Below are 23,415 nucleotides of genomic sequence, written 5' to 3' on the forward strand. Positions count from 1 at the left end.
CAAACCGGAAGTAGCTAAGGAAGGGGCAGAGGCGGAGAGAGGGACGCGGCCTTAAGGCGGCAGGCGGCTGCGAGGAGGAGGAACAACAGTGTGGTTGTTTGTACACACGCGAGAGAAAAGCAAGCGCGGAGGTTTCTGGGAAGTGTTTGTTTGGAGTTCGGTAGAAGGATTCCTTGTCCTGCCCTCCTCGGCTTTCATTGGGCGGGAGCCCGCAGGGTCGCGCGTGGAAACGGTGCGCGTGCGAGTATGCACGCGCCGGGGAGCCGCCTGTGACTGGTGGAGGTAACGGCTCGTGCCGCTTTCTCGGGAGGAGGGGCGGGAAAGAAGGCGAGGGCGCGCGGTCTCGGCTGCTTATTTCTCCCCCCCCCCTCCCTGCACGCACACTTGGGGCGGGGGGAAGACCCCAACCTCCTCTCCTATCCGTGATTGCGTCTGTGGAGGTTCCCTTGTGACTTCCCGTGCTCCTTCTACCCCATAGTCGCTTTTCCTCATCGGAATTAAATTACATTTTTACCCCTTGGCATAGGCATCATGCGGTGCCTGGGCATATTGAGAGTGGTTGGGATGGGTGGGGGCCCAGGGTCATCGGAGTCCGTGGACGTCTGCAGAGCCCCAGCTCGGCCACCCCTGGGCCAGAAGGAAGCTTAAGTGTTGCATCTTTGCGCTTCGGCCCGGAGGGATCCCTAGCTCGGCGCAGCAGGATTTGAGGGCAGGCTGTGGCTAAGGGGGAAGATCTGGCGTTTTGCCCGGTGTTTCGTTCCCTGCCGCCTCTGGTTTCAAATGGTCAGGGAGCAGGGGTTGCGAAAGCCGCAGAGACTTCTCATGACCTATTATTGCCCGATCTTTTTAGCTGGAGCTGCTTGGAATTGAACCGGGGTTGGCCTTGAGCCATACTGTGCCATCCCTCTGATAGGATATTGAGACTGTTGGACCAGGTTTTCCTGTGGAAGGCTGCCCAGTGGTCCGGTAACGTGCTATGTTCAGGCTATGAACACAGAAACTTTCTTGGGCTGAAAAGTGTGTGTAGATTCATCCTGTGCTTAAGAGTGCTCCCATATCCTGGCGAGGGTGTGCCTTGTCCTAATAGAAACTGACACCTCCCATGTGAGACTGAGATGCTGCAGTTGTCATGGGAACCACAGCATCTCAACCAGCTGCCTGGCCTGCTGGAGCCAGCTGAGCTTCTGCAACTACTAATAAGAATGCTTCATTCTCCTCTGGGAGGTATCTTTTCTGACTCACTGGGCTTTGGGCTCCAGTCATTGGGGCAGAGGGTAGCTTATGGTTGCTGGCTGGAGCGAAAGAAGACAGCTGGGCTTTAGGGTGCTGTGCTCTAGACACTATTGCTGCCCCCTTGAGACTTGCTTACTTTCTTTTCGTGGCCAGACGAGAACACATCTATTACTCAGCATTTTATCTTGACAGCTTTTAAATAGTCTGCTTCTGCCTTAATGGCATTAAAAAAATTGTAACCCATCTCAAGCAGAACTCTGAGCAGGATGCATAGAAAGATTCTAAATCAGGAGTGGCTGGACTGTGGCCAAGCATGCACATGCTGTCAGGGGCTCATGAAAATTGTAGTCCATAGTCGTCTGGAGAGCCACAGTTCTACATAAATATATTGTGGGTTTAAAATTTTGAGGAAGTCAAAACCAGGTTTTTCAGAGATGACATATAACAGATAGAGCCAGTCCAGTGATGTTAAAATTAAAAGGGCAGGAGAACAAGCCAGTGTGGTATATATTATCATAAACTCTTGGGGTTATCATGAGGTGTGAAAAGGCAAGGCTGAAGAATGGCTAACAGCCCTGTAAAGCACACAAATCTCCTTGCATATTTTTTCTAGATTGTGACTCAATCTCTGCTGATTTTCAAGGATTTACTTTAGTTTATGTTTATAGCTTGATCATAATCATCACTGATGTTTGTTAGAGTTAAGTCCAGTAGCATCTTAGAGGCCAAAAAGGTTTTCAGGGTATAAGTTTTTAAAAGTCAAATCTCTATCGGTATACTGTATTTCCTGAGCAATACTCTCAGCGATATTCTTCCAGTCCTAACATGTATTTAGATTATCTTGGAAATCAGTTCCTTATTTTCCATAGCTGAGTATAAATAGCATGAATAAGTTTTGTGTTATCCTACAATATACAATGAGATCCAGTTTCCTGTGAAATGTCTTAGCATTGTGTCTAGATCAAAAGCTTTGTTTTTGCTAAAAGTCTTCTCAAACGTGATGTTAATTGACTGGCATATATGATGGATACTTGGAGCTTTGCAATATATCTTGGGCTGCTCCAAACCATGTATATAATATATGATACATACATATTATACCATGGATCCCATCCATATTGTTCCTGTGGACACCTTTGGAATTTTTGAGGGGGGTGACCACCCCAAAACGGCTACCACTGGAGATGGAGCCAAATATAGGACCACCCTCATTGCTAAACAAAAGAATTACAGAAGGGTAATAGAAAGAAAAAAATGGGAATATGTGGTGGAGGAAGGGGAATAAAAAGCCTGAAGTGGGAATGGGTTTATAAGCCTGGATGTCTTGATCCTCTAGTGGCAGTTGCTGCCATTTTAGCTGTTTAGTTTGAATGACAACCAGTAACAAAATTTGCCTTAACAAGGATCCTACCCACTTTCTAAATAGTTTGGTGGATTCCAGGGGAAGTAATGGTGTGTGCCATGGCATTGAGAGGCACTGTATTGGACAACACTGTATTTTATTATCAAGCCTGCTGCTCTTATTCCAATAACTGCCAAAAATACTGAAGCAGGAATGGAGATTTTTGCATCTCAAATCTTATACTGCTGGATTCAGATGGGTAGCTGTGTTGGTCTGAAGCAGCAGAACAAAGTTTGAGTATGGTGGCACCTTTATGACTACCTTGAATACAGTTCTTTTGGTCTTAAAGGTACCAGTGGACTCAAGCTTTCTTACATTGCTGGGGTGCGGTTATCTATGATCTATCATAGCCTTTTATTTTATTTATATTTATATACCGCCCTCCCACGAAGGCTCAGGGCGGTTTACAGGGAACAGGAAACAGATACAGATGCTTTGGAGCACCTTTCATGATAATCAGGCTTGGGAATGGACATGGTACTGGGTAATGACTTAGGGATCGGTTTCTCTTTGGTGTGCCCACAACTTATTGTGGAGAGAAGAAATATGCAAACAACTTTTGCGTATTGTACTCCTCTTTTGAATAAAGAGTTGTGTGCGTAAATTCCACTAGATATAAACTGTTTTTCTTCCCGCTCCCCCTTCTTAGGGTATCAGTTACAATGAGCAAACGTAAGTTGAAGGAGGACAACGTTACAAATGGGGAATGTATCTCAAAAGTAAGTAATTTATTGAATGTGAGACACAATTTAATAACTTGTTTATTTATTTATTTATTTTAGATTTTTATACTGCCCTTCCATATGGCTACTGATGTGGTCTACTGAATACTTAATGTGCAAATAGAGTTCATATGTTCATATTATGCATGTGCAGAAGTGTACTTAGGCCATGGATCAGTGGTAGAGGAACCATTTTGCATGCAGAAGGTCCCAAGTTCAATTCCTGGTACTACCAAAAAAAAATATCAAGTGGTAGGTGACATGAAAGACCTCTCCATGAGTACTTGAGACCTCAGAGAGCTGCAGCTTGTCATGCACAGACAATACTGACTTTGATAGACCACTGATCTGACTAAGCATCATGTGTGATGTATACATATAGCTGCCAATACTTATACAAGGACCACCTGTTATGGGGGGAAATGTGGATTCAGTTTCCACACAAAAGTTATGGATTATCAGTTCTGTCAGAAGTGATATTACTAACTAGGGATAGTGATTTTCCCAGACAAATGTTTATTGGAAAAGTGTCTGATGTCCAAATTTTAGTGTAATTTTATTTTAACTAGTATTGAGTACAAGTAAACAGTTTTTATGACCAAATACAGATACTTTACCTGATACTTTAACTACATGGGAAGGTATCGAGAGTATGGTTAAGTCCCAACTTCTACCACACAGCAGAATGTTTCAATTAGAGTTTTCTTTATGGATGCTTATCTAACTGCAACTGTCTGCTGCTGTATTGCAGTCTTATGAAAGTACAGTGTACACTGCAACTATTGCTGACTATAATGAGTACAGAAATGATTGTGTCTGAACTCTTAACATAAAACACACAGCAAATTTGATACCTGCTAGTACATATTTTAGGTCAAGAGATATCCAGTCAGGCCAGTGGAAGAGTATGGGGATGTGTTCATGTAACTATTGGATCAGCTCCTGTTTGGTTTGGGGGAAAATTCTGCAGCTTGGGTAATCTACAGAGATAGGACTGCCTGGAGAAAAAAAATGGGAGAAAATTGTCTTTTTCCAATGTTCCCCTTCCCCGATTTTACTAAAGGTCCTAAAAACCCCTATGAAATATTTTTTCTTTTATGAATGATGAAATGACTTGTAGGGCAAGGTTTTTCTCATTCAAAATATATAGAATGAGAAGGCCTGAGATGTTTTTCAATTTTCCAGTGGGAATATTGGGAAACTGAAACAAAAGGCATAGTTTACACAAAACGTGTTGTGTCACATCACAATTGTAATAGAAGGCAATCTACATCAGATAATATTTTCTACGTATACTTGTAGACATGCCCAACATTGTCAGAACTTTTAGAAATGTGAACAATCCTGGCAATAATATCCTTTAATAGTTTTATAAGGAATTATTACAATACAGAATGTTCAGTCTTACAAAGTGGATCTCCACATCTTACTATAATTTTTTCCTAAATCATTCCCCCCCCCCCCCCAAGTATGCTGGGGAGAGGAGGGAAATATCACTTTGAGTGGTACTCTTCCTGTGATTCTTTGGATTCAATCCATTGTCTCCCTTTTGTCGTGCTGAGTTAATATTTTGACATCCATTTTTTTAGGGCACAATATTTCCCCAGCACCATGGGCAGCAGTCTGTTTCATTCATCTTATACTCTGCCTCAGAAAAATGGGCTGAATGTTGCCAAACCCTTATTTTCTGAGTGGCACTGCTTATTTCTAAACAAATAAAAAAATTGTAACTTCCCAAGCCACACAGGATAGGAAAAAAATGCCTGGAGGCAGGCTTCAGAAAGCTAATAGTTGGCTGTGCTGTGTTTGAATGCTTGGTAATTATTATTTTAAAATATGCAGGTACAGCAGCTTCTTCGTGAACGATTTTGTCATCCAGGCCCAAGTGCAAAATTGTTTGGAATGGAGCTGCAATACAAGTAAGTGAGCAATCTGACAGCCCACCCCTGGTCTGTGTGTGTGTGTGTGAGAGAGAGAGAGAGAGAAAATAACCATATATAATGAATGGTTGTAGTAATTCATGGTGTCAAATGACAGCTCTGTTTTCCTTTGATTCTCACAACAGTTCTGAGTTTGTCCTCCTAACTTAACAGATGTTTGTGTGTTACAGCCTCTTGAGTTCTAGCATATTTTTGCATAGCTCTTAGACAGTGCTACAGAGCCAGTGAAATCACGCCTTGTCTTCCGACTGATGAGTACTGTTGAAGAAAAGGAGCAGAGAGTAGAGGCTTGGCTTAAATCTCAGTTCTCTGTTTCTTGCTTGGGAAAGAGGAGGATGAGAGTTATTATTTTCTCTGCCCTTTGGATGTTTTTCTTACTGATATTCACAAATAAATATTGCCTATTTTTTGTAATAGGCGACATTTTCCAAAGATCAAGTTGTGTTTCAGTAACCATAATTTCCTTTCTACACTTTTGTTGTGTTTTTTTAATTTATTCATTCAAAAGAGCACTCTCGGCTGCTAGATCTTGACAGATCTCAAAAACTAAGCAGTGTCAGCCCTGGTCAGTATGAGTACAGGAGACCACCAAGGAATACCAGTCACTAACCAACCACCTCTGAACATCTTTTGCCTGTACTAGACCAGTGTATGTCAGGTGCAACTTGACAGGATGGGTGGCATAAAAATAAGTAAATAAAACAAAAGATTTTTTAATGTATCAACTGACCTATTATTATACTATTTTTATTATTTTGTTATAGTAGATCCTGTCTTTTATTATATGGTTATTCAATATATCTACTTCCTAACATATTGGTGTCTTTCAGGGCCCAGGAGAATTCAGAGCAATGTATTGGTATTATCTGATTTGTACTGGATATATCTTTGATACCTGAAGGGAAAAGCAGGGAAGACCCATGAATGTCAATAAGCCTATAAAAAACAATAACAAATACCTTGCAAGTCAAATTATCCTGTTAAACTGCTTTTCTTGATTTTTGTGCATGACTTGCTTATGGATTAAATAGCTTTTATTTTCAATGTGTCAATTACCATATGGTTTCATATAATCTGACCGATTTTTCCTTCTGATGAGAGAATGGCTACTCAAATCTCAGAAATAAATGGCGGTTTCAGACACATGCTCTCAAACACATTTCCTTTCTTGTAGGAGTTTTTTCCCCTTCATAGGTGATTTCCCTGCTGTGTTCTCAGTTATATTTGTGATATTGTGCTTTCCTAAAAATTAATGGCTAAGTTGGGTCGTGTCTACTGTTCCAGTTTTTTTTAAACTCTCTGCATGTTTTTATTGGTTAATATAACCATGCTGAAACTGTGTGTTGGTGGTTCTAGAATTTTATTGATGTGTACATAAAAGGTATCATGCTTGTGCTGATATTTAGTTTCCTGTGTCTGACTTGTATGTTTAAATACATTTTTAAAAGTCTGAGTATAATGATCTCATTATAAATTTTAAAATGTAATCTCTAATCTTGTCCCAAAAACTGCTTACTCTGACCTTTACAGCAGGGGTAGTCAACCTGTGGTCCTCCAGATGTCCCTGGACTACAATTCCCATGAGAATTTTCATGGGAATTGTAGTCCAGGGACATCTGGAGGACCACAAGTTGACTACCCCTGCTTTACAGCACAATCATATAGAGTGTTACTCCAGTCTAAGTCCATTGACTTCAATCAGCTTACACTGGAGTGACTCATCATAGGATTGCACTGTTATTAGTTTTTATATTTCTCTTTCCCCCACAGGCATTTAGCTGAGCTGTTAAAACGGACTGCTATCCATGGTGAAAGCAACTCTGCACTTATTATTGGACCCCGAGGCTCAGGAAAAACTCAGGTAGAATTTTATTATCAGTTAGGTTGATGCGTGGTGTTCTGCATTTAAATGTCAATAACCCATCAAGCTTGATTTTCTAATGTTCTAATATTTTACTTTTTGTTTAGCTTTATCATCTGATCCTTCCCAGATAATGTAGTAGTTGAATCATTTGCACTAATTAGAAACTCGCTTCACAAAGTAATCTTTCTTTAAAAAAAATACTGGTAAACCTTCATAATGGTGTAGATTTCTCTAAAGATCCAGTTATTTTATTTATTGGATAGAACTGTGACTTCTAAACAAGTCTATTATGATTAATGTGTAAACATTTCCTACCATCCCATCAGTCTTTCAGTCATCATTCTTAATACAGCTGTTAACATGTTATGTTCTGCTGGTTGGATCCAGTCTATCTGCTTTATAGAGTTCACAGTGGAGATTTTTGCTGCCTTTCCTTAGCAACTCCCCGATCTGCAAATATATTGACAGGGAAGTTGCTTCGTATCAGTTGTTTATTTGTTTGTTTATATATATTTTTAGACAACGTAGGGTTGGGGCAGTTTACAACATACACATGCAGTAAAAATTTAAAGCATAACACATTTTTTAAATCTGCATTTTGCCATTTCTGCTTCCACTATTGTCTCTTTGGCCATTCTATCTCCAAATGCAGTAGGGAGATTGGAGGAGGAAAAAGGACGTAATGTAGAACAGTCTGGGACTGCAGTTCCATCCAATATCTGGGATCCTCATAAGTACACTCTGCGGTGCATCCATTCCAGCAAACTGTTTCCCTTAGTGGGCCAACCAGTTACCCCGATAACCAAGCGAATAGGGCAAGGGACCAAGGCTTTCTCCTTATGCTGTCTCTCAATACTCATGTTCAGAGTACTCATATCCTATATGTGGACATTGCCTTTACTCACCATGGCAAGAAGCCACTGATGAACCTCTCCTACAGGAATTTATCTAACTCCCTTTTAAAGCCACCTTAAAGCTCATGGTCATGTTCTGAATTAGGTGAGTGGACTAGAGGGCAAGCCAAGATTTTGAACATTCCAGTGTCAAGGCCAGGACCTATAAAGATACAAACCTGTTTAGGACAGCACTGCCAGAAAACCAGGGACAGGAAGCACAGACTAGAATCTGCATTGTAACAAGGAAGAAGAACAGGATTGGCTAGGGTTGTGCGATTCAGCAGCCAAAGCGGCCGTTTGCGCCCGGCGCAGCCAGTGCCACACCACGATGGGGGGGGGGAGAGGCTGAGTGAGCAATGAATATACTATAGGTGTACTAAATATCTATGAATCTTCTGTCTGGTACAAATAGTTTATTTTATTTATTTAATTATATTTCCATACCGTCCTCTCGTGAGGCTCAGGGAGGTTTACATAAAACATGAAGCGTGTATGGTATAATAATGACAATAATCATATCAGTGTGTTCCAAGTTAACAACAGGTCTACAGTAGTTTATAAAACAATGATAACTTCTAACATAAACCCATAGGGAAGTTGGTTTGGATTCAAATCGTTATGGGGGGGTGCCTGGGGGGGCAGCAGATGTTGTTCGGTCAGTCTGCCTCAACCACATGCCTGGTGGAGGAGCTCCCTTTTACAGGCCCTACAGAATTGTGGGAGTTCAAGCAGCAGCCTTAATTCAGTCTTTCAGTTTTGATCATCATCAGTTACTAAGTGGCATGTAACAAGCAGTGATGTATGTTCTCTCTTCTACCAAACGTTTTAACTTAATTCTTCATTTCTTCCTAGTTGGTATGTCATGCCTTAAAAAAACTCATGGAAGTAAAGCAAGTGAGGGAAAACATCTTACAGGTTCATTTAAACGGTAAGAAATACACCCTTTGATGAGTACGTTCCTAGAAGATGCTTATGATTCGGTACTCGTGTGTGGCTTGTAAATGACAAGGTTTTCTCTTGTTGCTGTCATGTTCACTAGCAGCAGGGACAGAATTGTGAGCAAAGCCTCTAGAGTGCTGCATGCTTAGCTCTGTCACTGTCTGATCGTAGAGGAGACTTATTTAAGAATGATGACATGTGGAGAGTCTGGCCTCTGAATGGTTGATGCCGATGCAATTCTAAAATTTACTGTGGATGAGAAGTATCTCACTGTATGAATTGGCCTGAGGAACTAGAATTCTAAACCATGACATAATCTTGGTTTGATGTACTGGTTGATATCACAAAACTGTGGTTGTGATTTTATGTAGCAATAAACTCAGGTCTGCAGTAAAAGATGAGCTGGCAGAAACCGGGAGCCCTAAGCCATCTTGCTTATGATTCCCCATGCCTACTCAAATAGCAAGCAATCATGGTATATCACATCCTTTATATGATGCTTTTGTCTGCTGCTCACTTTTTAAAAATTCAGGCTGTGAGAAGATTTCTACTTCTTAGATTTACAAGGATCAGCAAAACACGTTACATATTTGCTGTTATCTTGTAGGACTGCTACAGACCAATGATAAGATTGCCCTCAAGGAGATTACAAGACAGCTAAATCTGGAAAATGTGGTTGGAGATAAAGTTTTTGTAAGTATATGGTGTAGATATTTTATAAGTTACATATATATAGACTTTTGTTGCAATAGTCCAAGGGTCCCCAATTTTTTTGAGTCATTGGGATTTTTACAGTGGGTAGTGAATGTCATTGCTAGAATGGCTTCTGCAAAACATAGAGCCAAACTCAAAATGGCTGTTGCCAGAGGGAGATCCAAACCCAATGCCTCCCCTCGTTTTGCAAAAGAGTCTCAGAAGTGGGAATAAAAAGAAATGAAGGAAAGGCTGAGCAGGGAGAGACTAAGAGACTGAGGAATAAGGATAAATGAAAAAATCTTGCTTCTTGTTTTGAGACATGTATGCAAGTTTTCGTGATCTTGCAAAAGTTAAGAAAATGGATCTTATCATCTTGCTCTGTTTAGCTGAAAAGTACAAAGCTACCACCAGTCGCTGAATGGGGGCTGCCTGGCTTCACCAGGTTATAAGAGTTATTCTAGACAACGCTATGCAGTTGCAGGTTTTGTCTTCCAAGCCAAAGTGTAACACTACCCACAAAATGAAGTTTGCCTGTTTCACACAGATTCTCTGAGCTAAGGAATCTACAAACGAGCTTTAGAGGCTTAGTAAGGAACCAAATACAGCTCTTGTAAAAAGAAAATTAAATCTTTAAATTAGGGTATATTCTATTGGTAGGTGGGGTTGCTAGAATAACCAGTATGTAGATGGAATGGTTGACAGAGATTTTCATGGGAGTAAAGAGCTTCTTAAGAACGCTTTGCGGAAAGGGAAATGATAGTGGGTAACAAACAGTAGCCAGTAATCTGAGTGCAAACTATGCACCAATTTATGCTGGTGAATGTCACACCCTTCAACAACCAGGATTTGAGCTGCAGAAAATGTATAGATTATACAAGATGCTAATTATCAGTGACATACATTTTTCATTTATGTAAATTGGCTTTCTTATGGCTTTCTAATGATTTTTTTGCTATGAATTTTGACTTCGTTTGGCTGCTATCAGATACAGATAATTTTTTAACTAGCAAAGTAGCAAAATTTGCGTGGCTAGTTTTAAGAACTAGGAAACATTGGGTCACTGATGTATAGCCATTATAACCTTGCCGATAGGCCCACAGAACTTCTTATGTTTTTTGGTTAGTAGCTTTTATGGTACGTCTCTTAATCTTGTTTTTTTATTTTAACAGCTTTAATAGTTTTATTGCTTCTATGGCTCATTTTATCCTTGTAAAATAGACAACGGTATTTAATGCTTTTAAATGTTGACTTATAGTGGAGAAGTTTTTTAAGTTTTGTTGATGCATTTTTAACCCTTTAATGTATTCCCTTCCCTTTTACAAACTGCTATTGTATAGTAGTGACTGTAAATAAAGATTGACTTTGTTTGGCTCTTAAATTATAAAAGAATTGCTGACCACTGTGCTCTGTTGCCTATCCAGTTGAGTCCTAGAAAGCTGTAAAGTACATTGTGAATCCCTTGTTCTAGAGCAGTGATTCCCAAAGTGGGCGCCCCCTGGTGGGTTCTGCAGCGATTCAGGGGGGCGGCGATGGGCCACAGGTGCATTTGGGGGCGATGAATAACTATTAATTTTTTTTTTAATTAATTTCCAGGGGACTGAGTAATATTTTTTCTGGAAAGGGGGCGGTAGACCAGATAAGTTTGGGAACCACTGTTGTAGAGGCACAAAGAATGCTAGATGACAAGGGGGATAAAGCCCAACTTTTCCTTTCTCAGGCATTTTTCTTAAGCTTTTCATTTAAAGGTAAAAGAGTCTTGTGCTGAAATTAGTATTTGGCATTGCCCAAAACAAATATAATAGGAGGAAGAATTATAAGAAATACTGGGAGGAGGGGGGTTGTAATGAATAAAAGCAAGTTCCCAAATAGGAACTTAGTAGATTTCTTTCATATTTTAATCATGAAGTAAAATGGTTACTCATTCAGACTTTTCACTTTTCTAGGGTAGTTTTGCAGAAAATCTTGCATTTCTTCTTGAAGCATTGAAGAGAGGTAAACATGTTTCTTTGTAGTGAATGACAAATAATGTATTATTTAATCTAGCATGACTGCATTGTAAATTGGTAAAGATGATTGGGATGAAGTGAAATATGGGATTGTACCTCAACTGGATGACTCTGAGGGAGACACTTGGATGGGAACAAAAGACTTATGCTGCTTCCATAAAATTGTCTTCATTTTCTCTTTGGATTTTGCAGCACTTAAATGATAAAGAGTCTGTACTGATGCCCTCCAAGTCATGTTTATTCTACTAAGAGATGATTTGAATACCGAACAAGTGAAAATGAGGGTGCTATAAAATTGGGAAATGCTGCTTAAGTTTATTGCACATTTATACTCTTTGTGTTGGCTCTTTAGAAACAAGATTCATGTTTTACTAAGTAAGTGAAATCCAACTGTCAGTACACTCCTTTAATTGATTAACTTTAAAAGCAAATTTAAGCCAATGGAATAGGGTTAAAGACCTTGTTTTTTGGGGCCATTCTGTGACACTACGGTAGAGAATGAAAAGTGTTAGAAACAGGGCCAAGTAGGAACCTACAAAAGATGATGAAGCTTCCTGGGTTGTGAAGAGGCAGCACAATCTCTGTGTTTACAAGAAGCAACTTTTGGACATGTGTCTGAATAAAACAAAGTGCAATTTATTGAACACTGGCGGTATTGAAGAGAGGATGGTTCCCAACCACTCTACTGGCCGTGCGAGTGTAAAGAGAGCCCATTCATTCCCTTATGTTTTAATCCAGCAATTCATGCTGGACACAAAACAGTTCACATGGATCTTGCCCACAAGATGGCTAGCTGCTGTAGCTCACACAGGAATGCCCAAAGCACCCCCCTCCCAGCCCTTTTGTGTAAAGGGCAGACAGCTCACTGGAGCTGTTGTCACTTCCCTGCGACTAGACATAAGCTCTTCTTGCCATGGGACTCTGAAGGATGGACACGGTTGGTGTGGCTCTCTGTGACAAAGGCAAATGTGTGGCTACTTCTTTTTCTGATAATGAATGACAGTTTTGTGTATTGAATTGTACATTGCCATACATTTATATTAGTCTCTCAAAGGCACCAATATTGAGTTTTTGGTAATGCACATTGTTTAATCCTAATGCTTACCAGTTTGGTTTACTGTTGCTTGTTTTAGGTGACCGTGCTCACAGTTGTCCAGTGCTATTTATTCTGGAGGAATTTGATCTTTTTGTTTATCATAAGAACCAGACTTTGCTGTATAATCTCTTCGATGTATCCCAGTCTGCACAGACACCTATAGCTGTTATTGGTCTCACTTGTAGACTGGTAAGATGGGTTTTGCTTTCCCCCCCCCCCCTTAATATGTATGAAATCCTTAGAACAGGCAACTCACATACAGGTTTTGTAAGACACTTGAACTGATCAGATGCTCTTCTTTTAGGGCAGCTAGGGTGGTTTTAGAAAGTAGGCATTGGCGCCACATATTTCAGATGGTGCTTTAGTCAAAATTCTGAAATGACTGCAGGAGTCACAGTTGTCAGCAGGTTAATTCTGTTTTGCTGTATTTCTCACATATGGAAATGTCAAATTGTAAAAAAAATTCAGTTAGTAATGTTTAAGCCATAGAATGCCTGATATGCAATATAAAATAATATAAATACCTGATCAGAAGTTGATTGATAGCAGCAAGATTATTACTGACACAGTACTAGAAACCACATAACCCCCTGAAAGGTGCCATCTAGTTCCATGCAGTGGGTGACATGGCATATGCTGGCAGCCACTCGTGGGAATTGTAGTCCATCTAGAGAGCCACAGTTTGGCCACCCTTGCCCTAAAGTATGGTTTGTGATTATTCTGGATGAGTTTAAGACATGCAAGTATTTATGGCAAAAGAATTGTTTCCAGCAATTTAGTCAAATGTGACAATCACAAAGTGAAAAAGGAGGAAAATATTAGGCAGGTTGTTGGATAAGGAATGCATTTTTGTATTTGCATAATTATGAAATATAATTATGATATCTAATTAGAGCACACATGTTGACCTGGGCGTTGTCTCCAGCACTTGGACTGCCCTGCAGAAAGATAGCTCAAATCCATTTTTATAGCTTGTTTTCAGGTGTATAATTGTAATAATTAGGCTGCATGATAATACTGAAAGCTTTTTTGTTTTTGTTTTACCAGGATATTCTAGAACTCCTGGAAAAGAGAGTCAAATCAAGATTTTCCCACCGCCAGATATATTTAATGAATTTGTTTGATTTTAAGAAATATGTGACTATTTGTAAAGAACAGTTATCCTTGCCTTCAGAATTTCCAGAAAAAAACTTTGCTCAGAAATGGAATAAGAACGTGCAGGTATAACTGAAATAAAAACAGCAGTAGCTAAGCACATGTCTTGCTGAGCATCTTTCAAATAACCCAGCTGATCTGACGCAAAGAGTCACAAGTGGAGAACATACTTTTTTGTTTCCAAGACGGTAATTACGTTTTGAAGTCATCAGTGAAAAGCAAAAGTAAAAGCATAGATTCAAGTGGGCAGCCATGTTGGCCAGAAGGAACAGAACCAAGTTTGAGTCCAGTGGTCCTATTCAAGATATATAATCAGCTTTCATTTGCACTCATGCTTCCTCAGATACAACGAAATGGGAATTACCAGTCCATATGTATAGGTAGAGGGTGGGTAGTAAGCATACAGCATAATGTTTTAACAGGGTCTCAGTTAATTACTGTCAGCATTCCACAATTAAGGATACGGCCCATTTATCTCTGACTTTGACAAATTTATTTCCTTCACTGTTGTCCCCCAGAATTAAACCCAAACAAATGGTAACCTTATATTCTAAGCTTGTCATTACTGTTTGGTCCCTGAATCCCTTAGAACAGTGTCCCCAACCTTTTTATCACTGGGGACCGGTCAATGCTTGACAATTTTACTGAGACCCAGAGGGGGGTAGTCTTTTGCCTGAGGGATGACGCAGCTGCCTGAGCTCCTGCTCCACTTGCTTTCCCACCGGCGCCCCTGACTTCCCGCTGCCCGCTGGGGGGCACTGCCAGCAGCAGCTGTGCAGTGCCACGCTGAGGGGGAGCCCCAGCCATGGTGGCCACTGGAGACCACCAAAGGTGAGCCGGCGGCAGAGAGGCAGTGCAGCCCTTGAAGCAGCAGCGGGGGAGGAGGACGAGGAGGAGCTGCGGCTCGGTACTGACTGATCTATGGACTGGTCCCGGTCCCCGGAGCGGGGGTTGGGGACGGCTGTCTTAAAACATCTTCTCATCAGAACCAAGAAGAAGGGCCAATAACTGCTAATGGGCGAATATCAATGAAGCAAAATAACCCAAGTATTTATTTTATTTATTGATTTATTTTATTTATATTTTACTTATATACCGCCCTCCCCGGAGGCTCAGGGTGGTTTACATAATAACAAGGAACAATACATAAAACGGTCTATAAAAACACGTGAATAACCTTATAATAATAACTAATAGTTGTAACCAGATAACAGTGTAACAGTACAATATAACAATACAACAGTGTAACAGTACAAACAGGTCCAGGGCTTATTGGTGGAATTCTGAGGGGGCGGGGGGGAGCAGGCGCCCTTCGGTCGCTGTTGATTACATCTGGTCTCAGCCAAATGCCTGGCGGAAGAGCTCCTTTTTGCAGGCCCTGCAGATCTGTTTAAGTTCCATCAGGGCCCTGATCTCCTCCGGGAGCTCGTTCCACCAGGTGGGGGCCAGAACAGAGAATGCTCTGACCCTGGTCAAAACCAGACGGACTTCTTTAGGGCCAGGGATCCTTAGCTGGTTGGTGGCGGTGGAACACAGAGCTCTTTTGGGAGCATAGGCGGGGAGGTGATCCCTCAGGTACACTGGGCCCTGACCGCGTATGGCCTTGAAGGTAATGACCAGAATCTTTAGTCTGATCTGGAATTCAACTGGTAACCATTGCAGCTGGTGGAGAATAGGCCGGATGTGAGACCTCCACGATGTTGCCGTGAGAATCCTGGCTGCTGCATTTTGAACCAGCTGTAGTTTCCGGATCAGGGCTAAGGGCAGGCCTGCGTAGAGTGAGTCCAGTCTAGAGGTGACTGTTGCATGGATCACTGTGGCTAGGTGTTCCAGGGCCAGGTAGGGCGCTAGTAGTTTGGCTTGGCAGAGATGGAAGAATGTACTGAAATGTTGCTATAGAATGTCAATTCATGTGCAGGCTCTCAAATTATAAAGCATTGCAGAAAAAAATAGCTTTTCTGATTGCTTACTCTTTCTGCATATTCTGAAATATTTTGTTATATGCTTGTTTGTCTTCCAAAATCTATAACAAGAAGCATCATTGCAATCTTGCAGCAAAGTTTATATGTTTGCTTTGTAATTGCAACTACTCAGGATGGAAAAAATATTGTAACAACTATAAAGACTTGTTTTCGCAGGGTATTCTACAAACCCATTATTTTTTTTTCAAATCTATTCTAGTCTCTTTTTGAAGACCAAGCCATGCAAGATGTACTGCAGAATCAATTCCATTACAGCAAAGACCTACGATCTCTCTACATGTTTTTGGTGAGCTAACTACCTCCACAAAGATACTATAGCACTGGATAAGGTGCAGAAAAGGGCAACTAAAATAATTAGGGGGGGGTGCAACCTTCTCTATGAAGAAAGCTTAAAGCGATTTGGGCTTTTAAATAAAGATGAAGGGGTGACATGATAGATGATTTACAAAGTTATGCATGGGATTGAGGAAGTAGAGAAGTACTTTTTTCCCCTTTCCCGCAATACATGAACTTGTGGGCATTCAGTGAAATTAATGAACAGTAGGCTTAGAACAGATAAGAGGAAGTTCTTCATCCAAAAAAGTAATTAATTCATGGAATGCCGCGAGTACATGCATAGACAGCTTCAAGAGGGAACTGATTACACATATGGAGCAAAGATCCATCGGTGGCTATTAGCCGCAAGGTCTAGATGGCACACTGGGGGCAGTGCTGCGCTGTATTCTCGGTGCTTGAGGGGGCAACAGTGATCGGGTTCCGGAGTTCTGGCCCTGCTGTTGAACTCCTGACGGCACCTGGGCTTGGGTCACTGTGTGGCAATGAATGGCCTGATTCAACATGGCTTATCCTATGTTCTTATTTCTAAAAACAAATTGCTGAATTTCTTTTATGTAGTCACTATAGGATCCTGTAGATGTCAATTTACTCACCAGCTTTCTTGCAAGGAATCTCTGTTTTGCGTTCTTTTTACCACGCATCTTCAAGTAGTCTTGCGACATATTCAAAATAAGGAGCTCAACGCATCGTACATAGTTCTCTTCTCCCTGTTTTATCCTCACAATGATTGTAAGAGGTAGGCTAGACTGAGAATATTTCACTCACCTGAGGTCAACCCAGTAATCTTCATGGGAGTTCAGGTTGAGGTCTACCTTTTGTACGTTCCTATTTTTCATATTCAGGGTTTTTCCATTCTACTATAAAATCAACTGATTAATTTTTTTCCAGTTATGATTAAAAACTATTACTGCTTACATGTAGTTGGATAAAAGGAAATGGAGCAAGTCTGCAGGACTTTTTTAAAAAAAATTACATCCCTGAAGAGCCACTTAGGGAACACTGCAAGACCAATTTACCATGCAAACTGCACAAGAATTAATATGGGGGAGTGATTTTGGTTGGTTTTCCCATTTGGCTATAGCCCCCTACCAGGCCTCAAGCAGAACTGGTTTTGGGGCAGAGTACAGGAACTTGCTGAGGGCAGGAGAAAGTGGTAAACAACACACTGTTAAATTTGCACTGTTCTCAGAAACCTGTAGCTACAACAAATTGTGTATATATGATAAAATATGTATCAGTGTTGTAACTTGTAGCTATCCCTTCTGCTGTAAATTGCATCTAAGTTCTTGCCCATGTTAAAGTGTGTTTCAGTAGTTTTATTATGTATTAAGAGTTTCTTTTTTAGGTTTGAGTAGAATAGAAGTGCATCTGATCACTGTAGCATAATATTTTGTCTAAGAATCAGGTCACACAATATATTGCATTGGATCCCATGATCCATCAGTAGAAGGCACTGACAGATGTGGATCTTTTCTGTGTTTTGTTCCTTCCAGCAGTTAATTCAGTTTGTGGGGAAGTTGATCCCTGTAGTTTTGGCTACCCATGTGAACTCTCATAAGCATGTAGGTCAGGATATTGCAGTAGATGGAGAGAGAAAAGGGGGGCAAAGATACCATTTCCTGTCTCTTCTGAAAGAGCGGCTTTGCTGATAGGAGGCGAGAGGATGATATTTCTGCCCCTTCTGTCCCAGCTGAATGGCTTTTAGTTCAGGAAGCCTATGCAACCCAGGGTCAAAAATTACTGTCGGTGAAGGAAAAGATCTGCAGTCATCAGTGCTTCCTGCTGTTAGAGCCACCTGTTTTATATTAAATATATTTTTATTGTTGCCTTTTGTTTGAATTTTGTGCTGCTAAGTTCCATTTCTTCAAGCTAAATAAATCATTTTTGCCAATTTTCTTGAGTTGAATCACTTAAACATGTTAATTGCCTTAAAGGAGCCTTATTGCAACTTCATATTGTAGCAATTATAGCTTTTCTTGGTGCCGTTGTAATGGCACTTTATACTTGGTGCCACCTTTGTACCCGCTTTTGATAAATGCTATAGTCTATCACTGAGAACAAATCATTTCCCCTAACTTTAAATATATTTTGATTTCCAAATTAGCACAAGGGTAGACCAGGCACGTCATATTTTGTTTCAGAAAGTTTAAAATGTTTAAAACCAAAACAATTAACACTTGTATCCATATATGTAATTCTGAACGTGGTCCCATTTGTGGTTGCTAAAATCTGGAGATTGGGGCCAAAGGCAGACAAGACAAATCTTTCTACAAACCTGAGATAAAACCCATAATTGGAGAAATAATTGAAATCTTAAGAAAATGATATATATGAAATGGGAATTTTTAAAACCCCAATTTACAAAAGGTGTGCCTGTGGCTATTAAGGAATAGATGCCTCTTGTCGAGTACAACAGTGTTGCTGCAATCCAGTTTCTCTCATGAAAAAGCAGGAGGAGAGGACAGGGCCCTATCCTGGGCTGTTTAGCCTTTGAGGGAAGACTCCTTAGGCCTAATCTTCCCCGTGGGGTTTTTTGTGAGTATAAAAAGGAGGAAAGGAAAATGACGTAAGCCGCTCTGAGTCTCCATTGTAGAGAAATGCAGAATATAAATGAAATTAAAGCTGGGGGGCAGGTAAAATTAAGTTGGTGGGTGGGAAGGAGAGAAGGAAGCCTGGAAAGGTAAAGATTTGGGGGGTTACCAGAAGGGGAGAAAGAGGAAGCTGTGTGTGGAGAGGATATAGGGGAAAGTTCCTCACTACACAATTTGGTCAGAATTTTACTGGGGCAGGCTGCCAGAGGTTGGCTAGTGGGGTGGGAAGGAGAGGAAGAAGCAGGAAAGGGGATAGATTACAGGGACTTTCAACGAACAGGAACTAGTGGGAGAGGTGGAAATGCAAGGCCTTGCTGATCCCCTGCTTATCATTGTAACCAATATAAAACATTTCTGGTCAAGACTAAAACGCACATTTTTGTATTGTAAATAATGATGGGATGTATTTGGTGCTCAGCCGCTAAACACAGTATTATTTCTTTTTCCTTTAGATGCTTGCTTTAAGTAGCGTAACTGTATCCCACCCACACATCAGTGCATCTGACATTCTTGAAGCAAGCAAACTGTGTAGAGTAGACTCAAAAGCAAACATTGTCCATGGTAAGAAGACAGTGTCTATTCACAGCCTTAGTGGTGCTTAGTTCTACACAGGGAGGTTAATCCTGAGACCTTACAGTGCACAGACTAGAAGCACCTGTGGCAATGTACCTTTGTTGGCCACTCACCCTGTATAGCGATGCTATTTCTTGCCACAGAATTGCCACCAACTGCTGTTTTCTTCAGCTGCTGGGTATCTCGGCTGTCCATATGAATTTCTCCTATAATGTAGGTAAAAATGAAGCCTGTTCAGTATAATTGGTCTTCCAGTACTGTTGGTATCAGGACAAATGGAAGACATTTCACCACAATTGTGAAGGATCCAAAGTAGTGGGAATGAAGTTAACAGAATTTCACCCGTGTTCAGAATTTCAACCCACTTTGTGTCCTGGAATTGTGCTCCTGGGGGCCAGGGTAACCTTCCCAGCCAAATTTGGAAGTAGAGGAACTGTCAAGAATACCCTCCCCCCTTTCCATGTAGGAGTTTAATTCCAGCACAGTACATGTCATTGTGCCAGCAGAACTGGCACTCGCCAGATTTTGAAACGACTTAGAATTTGTTCTTTCTCTCATAGGTCTCTCTGTGCTGGAATTCTGCCTCATAATAGCTATGAAACATTTGAATGATATTTATGAAGGAGAGCCTTTCAACTTCCAGATGGTTTATAATGGTGAGGTGGTGTCACAGATTCATAAGTTGTCTCTAAAATTAGTGGCTTATTGCTCCCAAATCAGTAATAATATATGTTTGTTAACACAGAGTATCAGAAGTTTGTTCAGAGGAAGGCACATACTGTCTACAGCTTTGAGAAACCTGTGGTTATGAAGGTATTTGTAATTTCTTGGTACATTGTGTGTTGTACTATACTGCCCTCTGGTGTATTTTCAGTGTGTTGGCACAACTTCTCGTATTTATGTTAAGAGTTCAGAATTGATTTGCTAACGTGTGTAAATTTAGCTTGCTGTCCCAAAGTAAAGACCAGCCCTAGATGTGTCCTGTTGATGCTGAATTGCTTTCTGTTGTTAAGTAATAAGAATTATTTTGTTTGGATTCTTTTGTTTTAGGCTTTTGAACATTTGCAGCAGCTTGAGTTAATAAAGCCCGTGGAACGGCTTCCTCCATGCGCACAGAAAGAATACTTGCTAATGAAACTGCTTTTGGACAACTACCAAATAATGGATGCTGTGCAGGTCTACCCAAACTGCCCAACTGATGTCAAACAATGGGCTACATCTTCACTAAACTGAGGCATGAACCTCCTCCTGAGACACATTCATGGCTGCCAGTGAAAAGAGAACTCAGCAGTTATTTCACCTACAGGAGACATTTTGTTATTCAAATAGTCTCTGTTTTTTTACACAAAGGTTTCTGACAAACTAAACGCGTGCCAATTTCAGATCTGGTCTTAATGTTACAGTAGCCTGCAGGTCAGCAATCTGGCAAACTGTAAAGCGTAACTGGCTTTTTATGTGAATTGTTCAATACCACTTACAAAAATCACTGCTCCACGGAGTTTTATGCAACTCGAGCTGATGGGATACAAAGTCTGTTCAGTCAGCGAGCTGCTTGCCAAGCTGCATCACAACTTTTTAAAGGTTGACTTGTCCCACTTTAAAAAATCCAGCTGTGTGTGCAAGACTGCTGAATATCCTGTACGGTCTATACTACTTTCCTTTCCTGGTAATTCTTTTTTGTTGTACTACTGTTTCTTCTCTGACGTCTCCTTTCTTGGAGTGCAGTTAGTGCAGTTTAAGCTCATATTAGAAATACCTAGGAATATTCTGTTCTTTGTAGCTGCACCTTAGCTAGAACTCTTCAGTTACTTTCTGATTGGCTGCTATTCATAAACCTACGTTTAAATATCCGTTTCTACTGTAGTGTGTCTTGGAGGAAGGATAGTAACACAGCTATGAGTCTTCTTAGGAAGCCATTCAGGATTTCTTCAAGTAAAGGCTACACATATCCTTTTAATTAAAGGTCCTGTTTACTTAACCTGAATGTTTCTTTGCAGTAACTGTATGTTTTTCCTTCTTACGGGTAGTGCTTTGAAAATATACTCCCAAACTGTCTACCTTGTACTTCTAATCTTATGTGCATTTGTAATTTTTAAAAAGTTTAAGCGACCTGGATTGTGAAGTATTTACAGCTGGGAGTTTTGTCTTACTGTTGTATTTGAACAAGGAAGGGTTTTAGTAGAAGAGTTACGGACAATGACCATTTGATACTTACCTTGTGAAGGGTCCTTATCCTCTAGGGGGGAATGGAAGACATTTTCTGAGTGATTTCCACCAATCTGTCAGGGAGGCAGGACTGAGAAAGTTGTTCTTCCTGTCATCATAGTGGGAGTCACCCGCAAGATCAGTTCAGCAACTCCCAACAGCTTTTAACTTCCATAATAATCTACTAACTGTACTAACAAGAACAACAAGAAGAACCATAACATGAATCAGACATAACCAAAGCATTAGTGCAGCAAAAGGCAAACCCTTGGTTCTTTAAAAAAAATTACTTTCCTCCTAAAAATGGGTATGCAGTCCCAATTGCCTTTGTCTTTGTGTCCACTTGCCAAGCTCTGAGCCATAGGGTTCATCTGGCCACCGTGCTTGTAGCCAATGCTCTGGAATTAAATTTTGCAGCACCTAAAGACACAGCCGCCAGGAAAGCCAAGGCTTCTAAAACTAGAAACTTCTTCAGCCATCTTGTTCTGAGGCTAGCTGGGAGAATGTTCACATCCAAATAACTGCAGCCATAGGGGCTACTGCTGAAATAGGTGTGGCCCTGGCTGCCATCGCCGCAGCTTCCAAGGTTTTGCTCAGCAGTCAGCCTTTCTGTATATATATGAGCTTTAACTGTCCCCTCCCCTTCTGATAATAAACTGTAAGCTTGCAAACCAATTACTGGGCCATCAACCACTGGTGTTTTGAACAGTTCTTCCACATAATCTAGTACAGGATAAATATTTTTAGCTAAAGCAGGAAATTGTGTATTTGCCATAGGCCTCACCCATTCAGCTTTATATTGCTTCTCAAAATAGGGGGAGGGATAGTGCAAAATGTTTTAGTATAATGTCCTCGGGAGAAAAAAATATTGTGATGACTTCAGGTCTATTGGGATCTTGCTTGTCAGAGTTCCCCGCCCCCAGTTTTGGTTTTAAATATAAGACAACTAAGGATCTATGTAATAGATATTGATAGTCATCCAGATTAAAACATTTTTTATTGTTCAGGGAACTCAATTTTTTCAGTTATTTCCTTATCTGAGAGAAATTGTCTCCCTTAGAGCAGCTGTCCCCAACCCCCGGTCTGGGGACCGGTCCCGGTTCGTGGATCAGTCGGTACTGGACTGCAGCTCCTCTACCCCGGCTGATGCCTTGGGGGCTGCCCTGCTGCCGGCTCACCTTTGGTGCTCTCCGGTGGCTGCCATGGCTGGGGCTCCCCCTCAACTTATTAAGAAATCTCTTGACAGAGTATAAGGTCATACAATAGCTAAACGTAGCTTGTGGCGTTTCAGACGCAAATTCTGGCAGGGGCTCATGGGAATTGTAGTCCATGAACATCTGGAGGACCATAGGTCAACATGACTGTATATGGTCAATATCATCAGCTAAACATTTAACAAATTTTAACAATATATTCAAATGTAACTCCCACCCATTCAAGAAACCCAGGGCTGTCAAGAAACCTCAGGGTTTGGTATGTTTTATAGATAGTATGCTACACACAAACTTGGTAAAGTAACTAAAGAATGTGATAAATGTTGGAGATGTAAGAACAAAGTTGGTTCTTTTTATCATATGTAGTGGTCATGTAAAATAATAATCAAGTTTTGGAGAAAAATTCATGCTATTTTAGAAAATATGATAAATATCAAATTTCCAGTGTACCGACTAGTGTAATGCCAGTTACTATACCTCAAAAAGCAGAAGACTTCTACACAACTACAGCAGCAAGAATTATCATATATTTTATGATAATTACCTGTATCTGTATCTTTTCCTG

The 23,415-nt window shown here is 40.7% G+C and overlaps 1 protein-coding gene across 2 annotated transcripts; it reads left to right on the forward strand.

Annotated features, from left to right (window-relative positions):
* The first annotated feature begins 30 nt into the window (after window positions 1-30).
* ORC4 (origin recognition complex subunit 4) lies at window positions 31-21,415 on the forward strand. Of its 2 annotated transcripts, none has more exons than XM_077320121.1 (14): window positions 31-327; window positions 3,285-3,354; window positions 5,200-5,276; window positions 7,068-7,158; window positions 8,910-8,985; window positions 9,604-9,689; window positions 11,636-11,684; window positions 12,832-12,983; window positions 13,842-14,015; window positions 16,131-16,217; window positions 19,311-19,419; window positions 19,992-20,087; window positions 20,177-20,244; window positions 20,482-21,415. In XM_077320121.1, exons 2-14 carry the CDS (start codon window positions 3,298-3,300, stop codon window positions 20,662-20,664), a joined length of 1,305 nt encoding a protein of 434 aa, XP_077176236.1. In that variant the 5' UTR covers window positions 31-327; window positions 3,285-3,297; the 3' UTR covers window positions 20,665-21,415. The 2 variants fall into 2 exon arrangements, with proteins under 2 accessions (XP_077176236.1, XP_077176235.1); XM_077320120.1 differs by having other exon boundaries at window positions 32-282.
* Window positions 21,416-23,415: the final 2,000 nt, after the last annotated feature.

Source organism: Paroedura picta, chromosome 2 (genome assembly GCF_049243985.1).
Source record: "Paroedura picta isolate Pp20150507F chromosome 2, Ppicta_v3.0, whole genome shotgun sequence".
In the NCBI taxonomy this organism is placed as follows: domain Eukaryota; kingdom Metazoa; phylum Chordata; class Lepidosauria; order Squamata; family Gekkonidae; genus Paroedura; species Paroedura picta.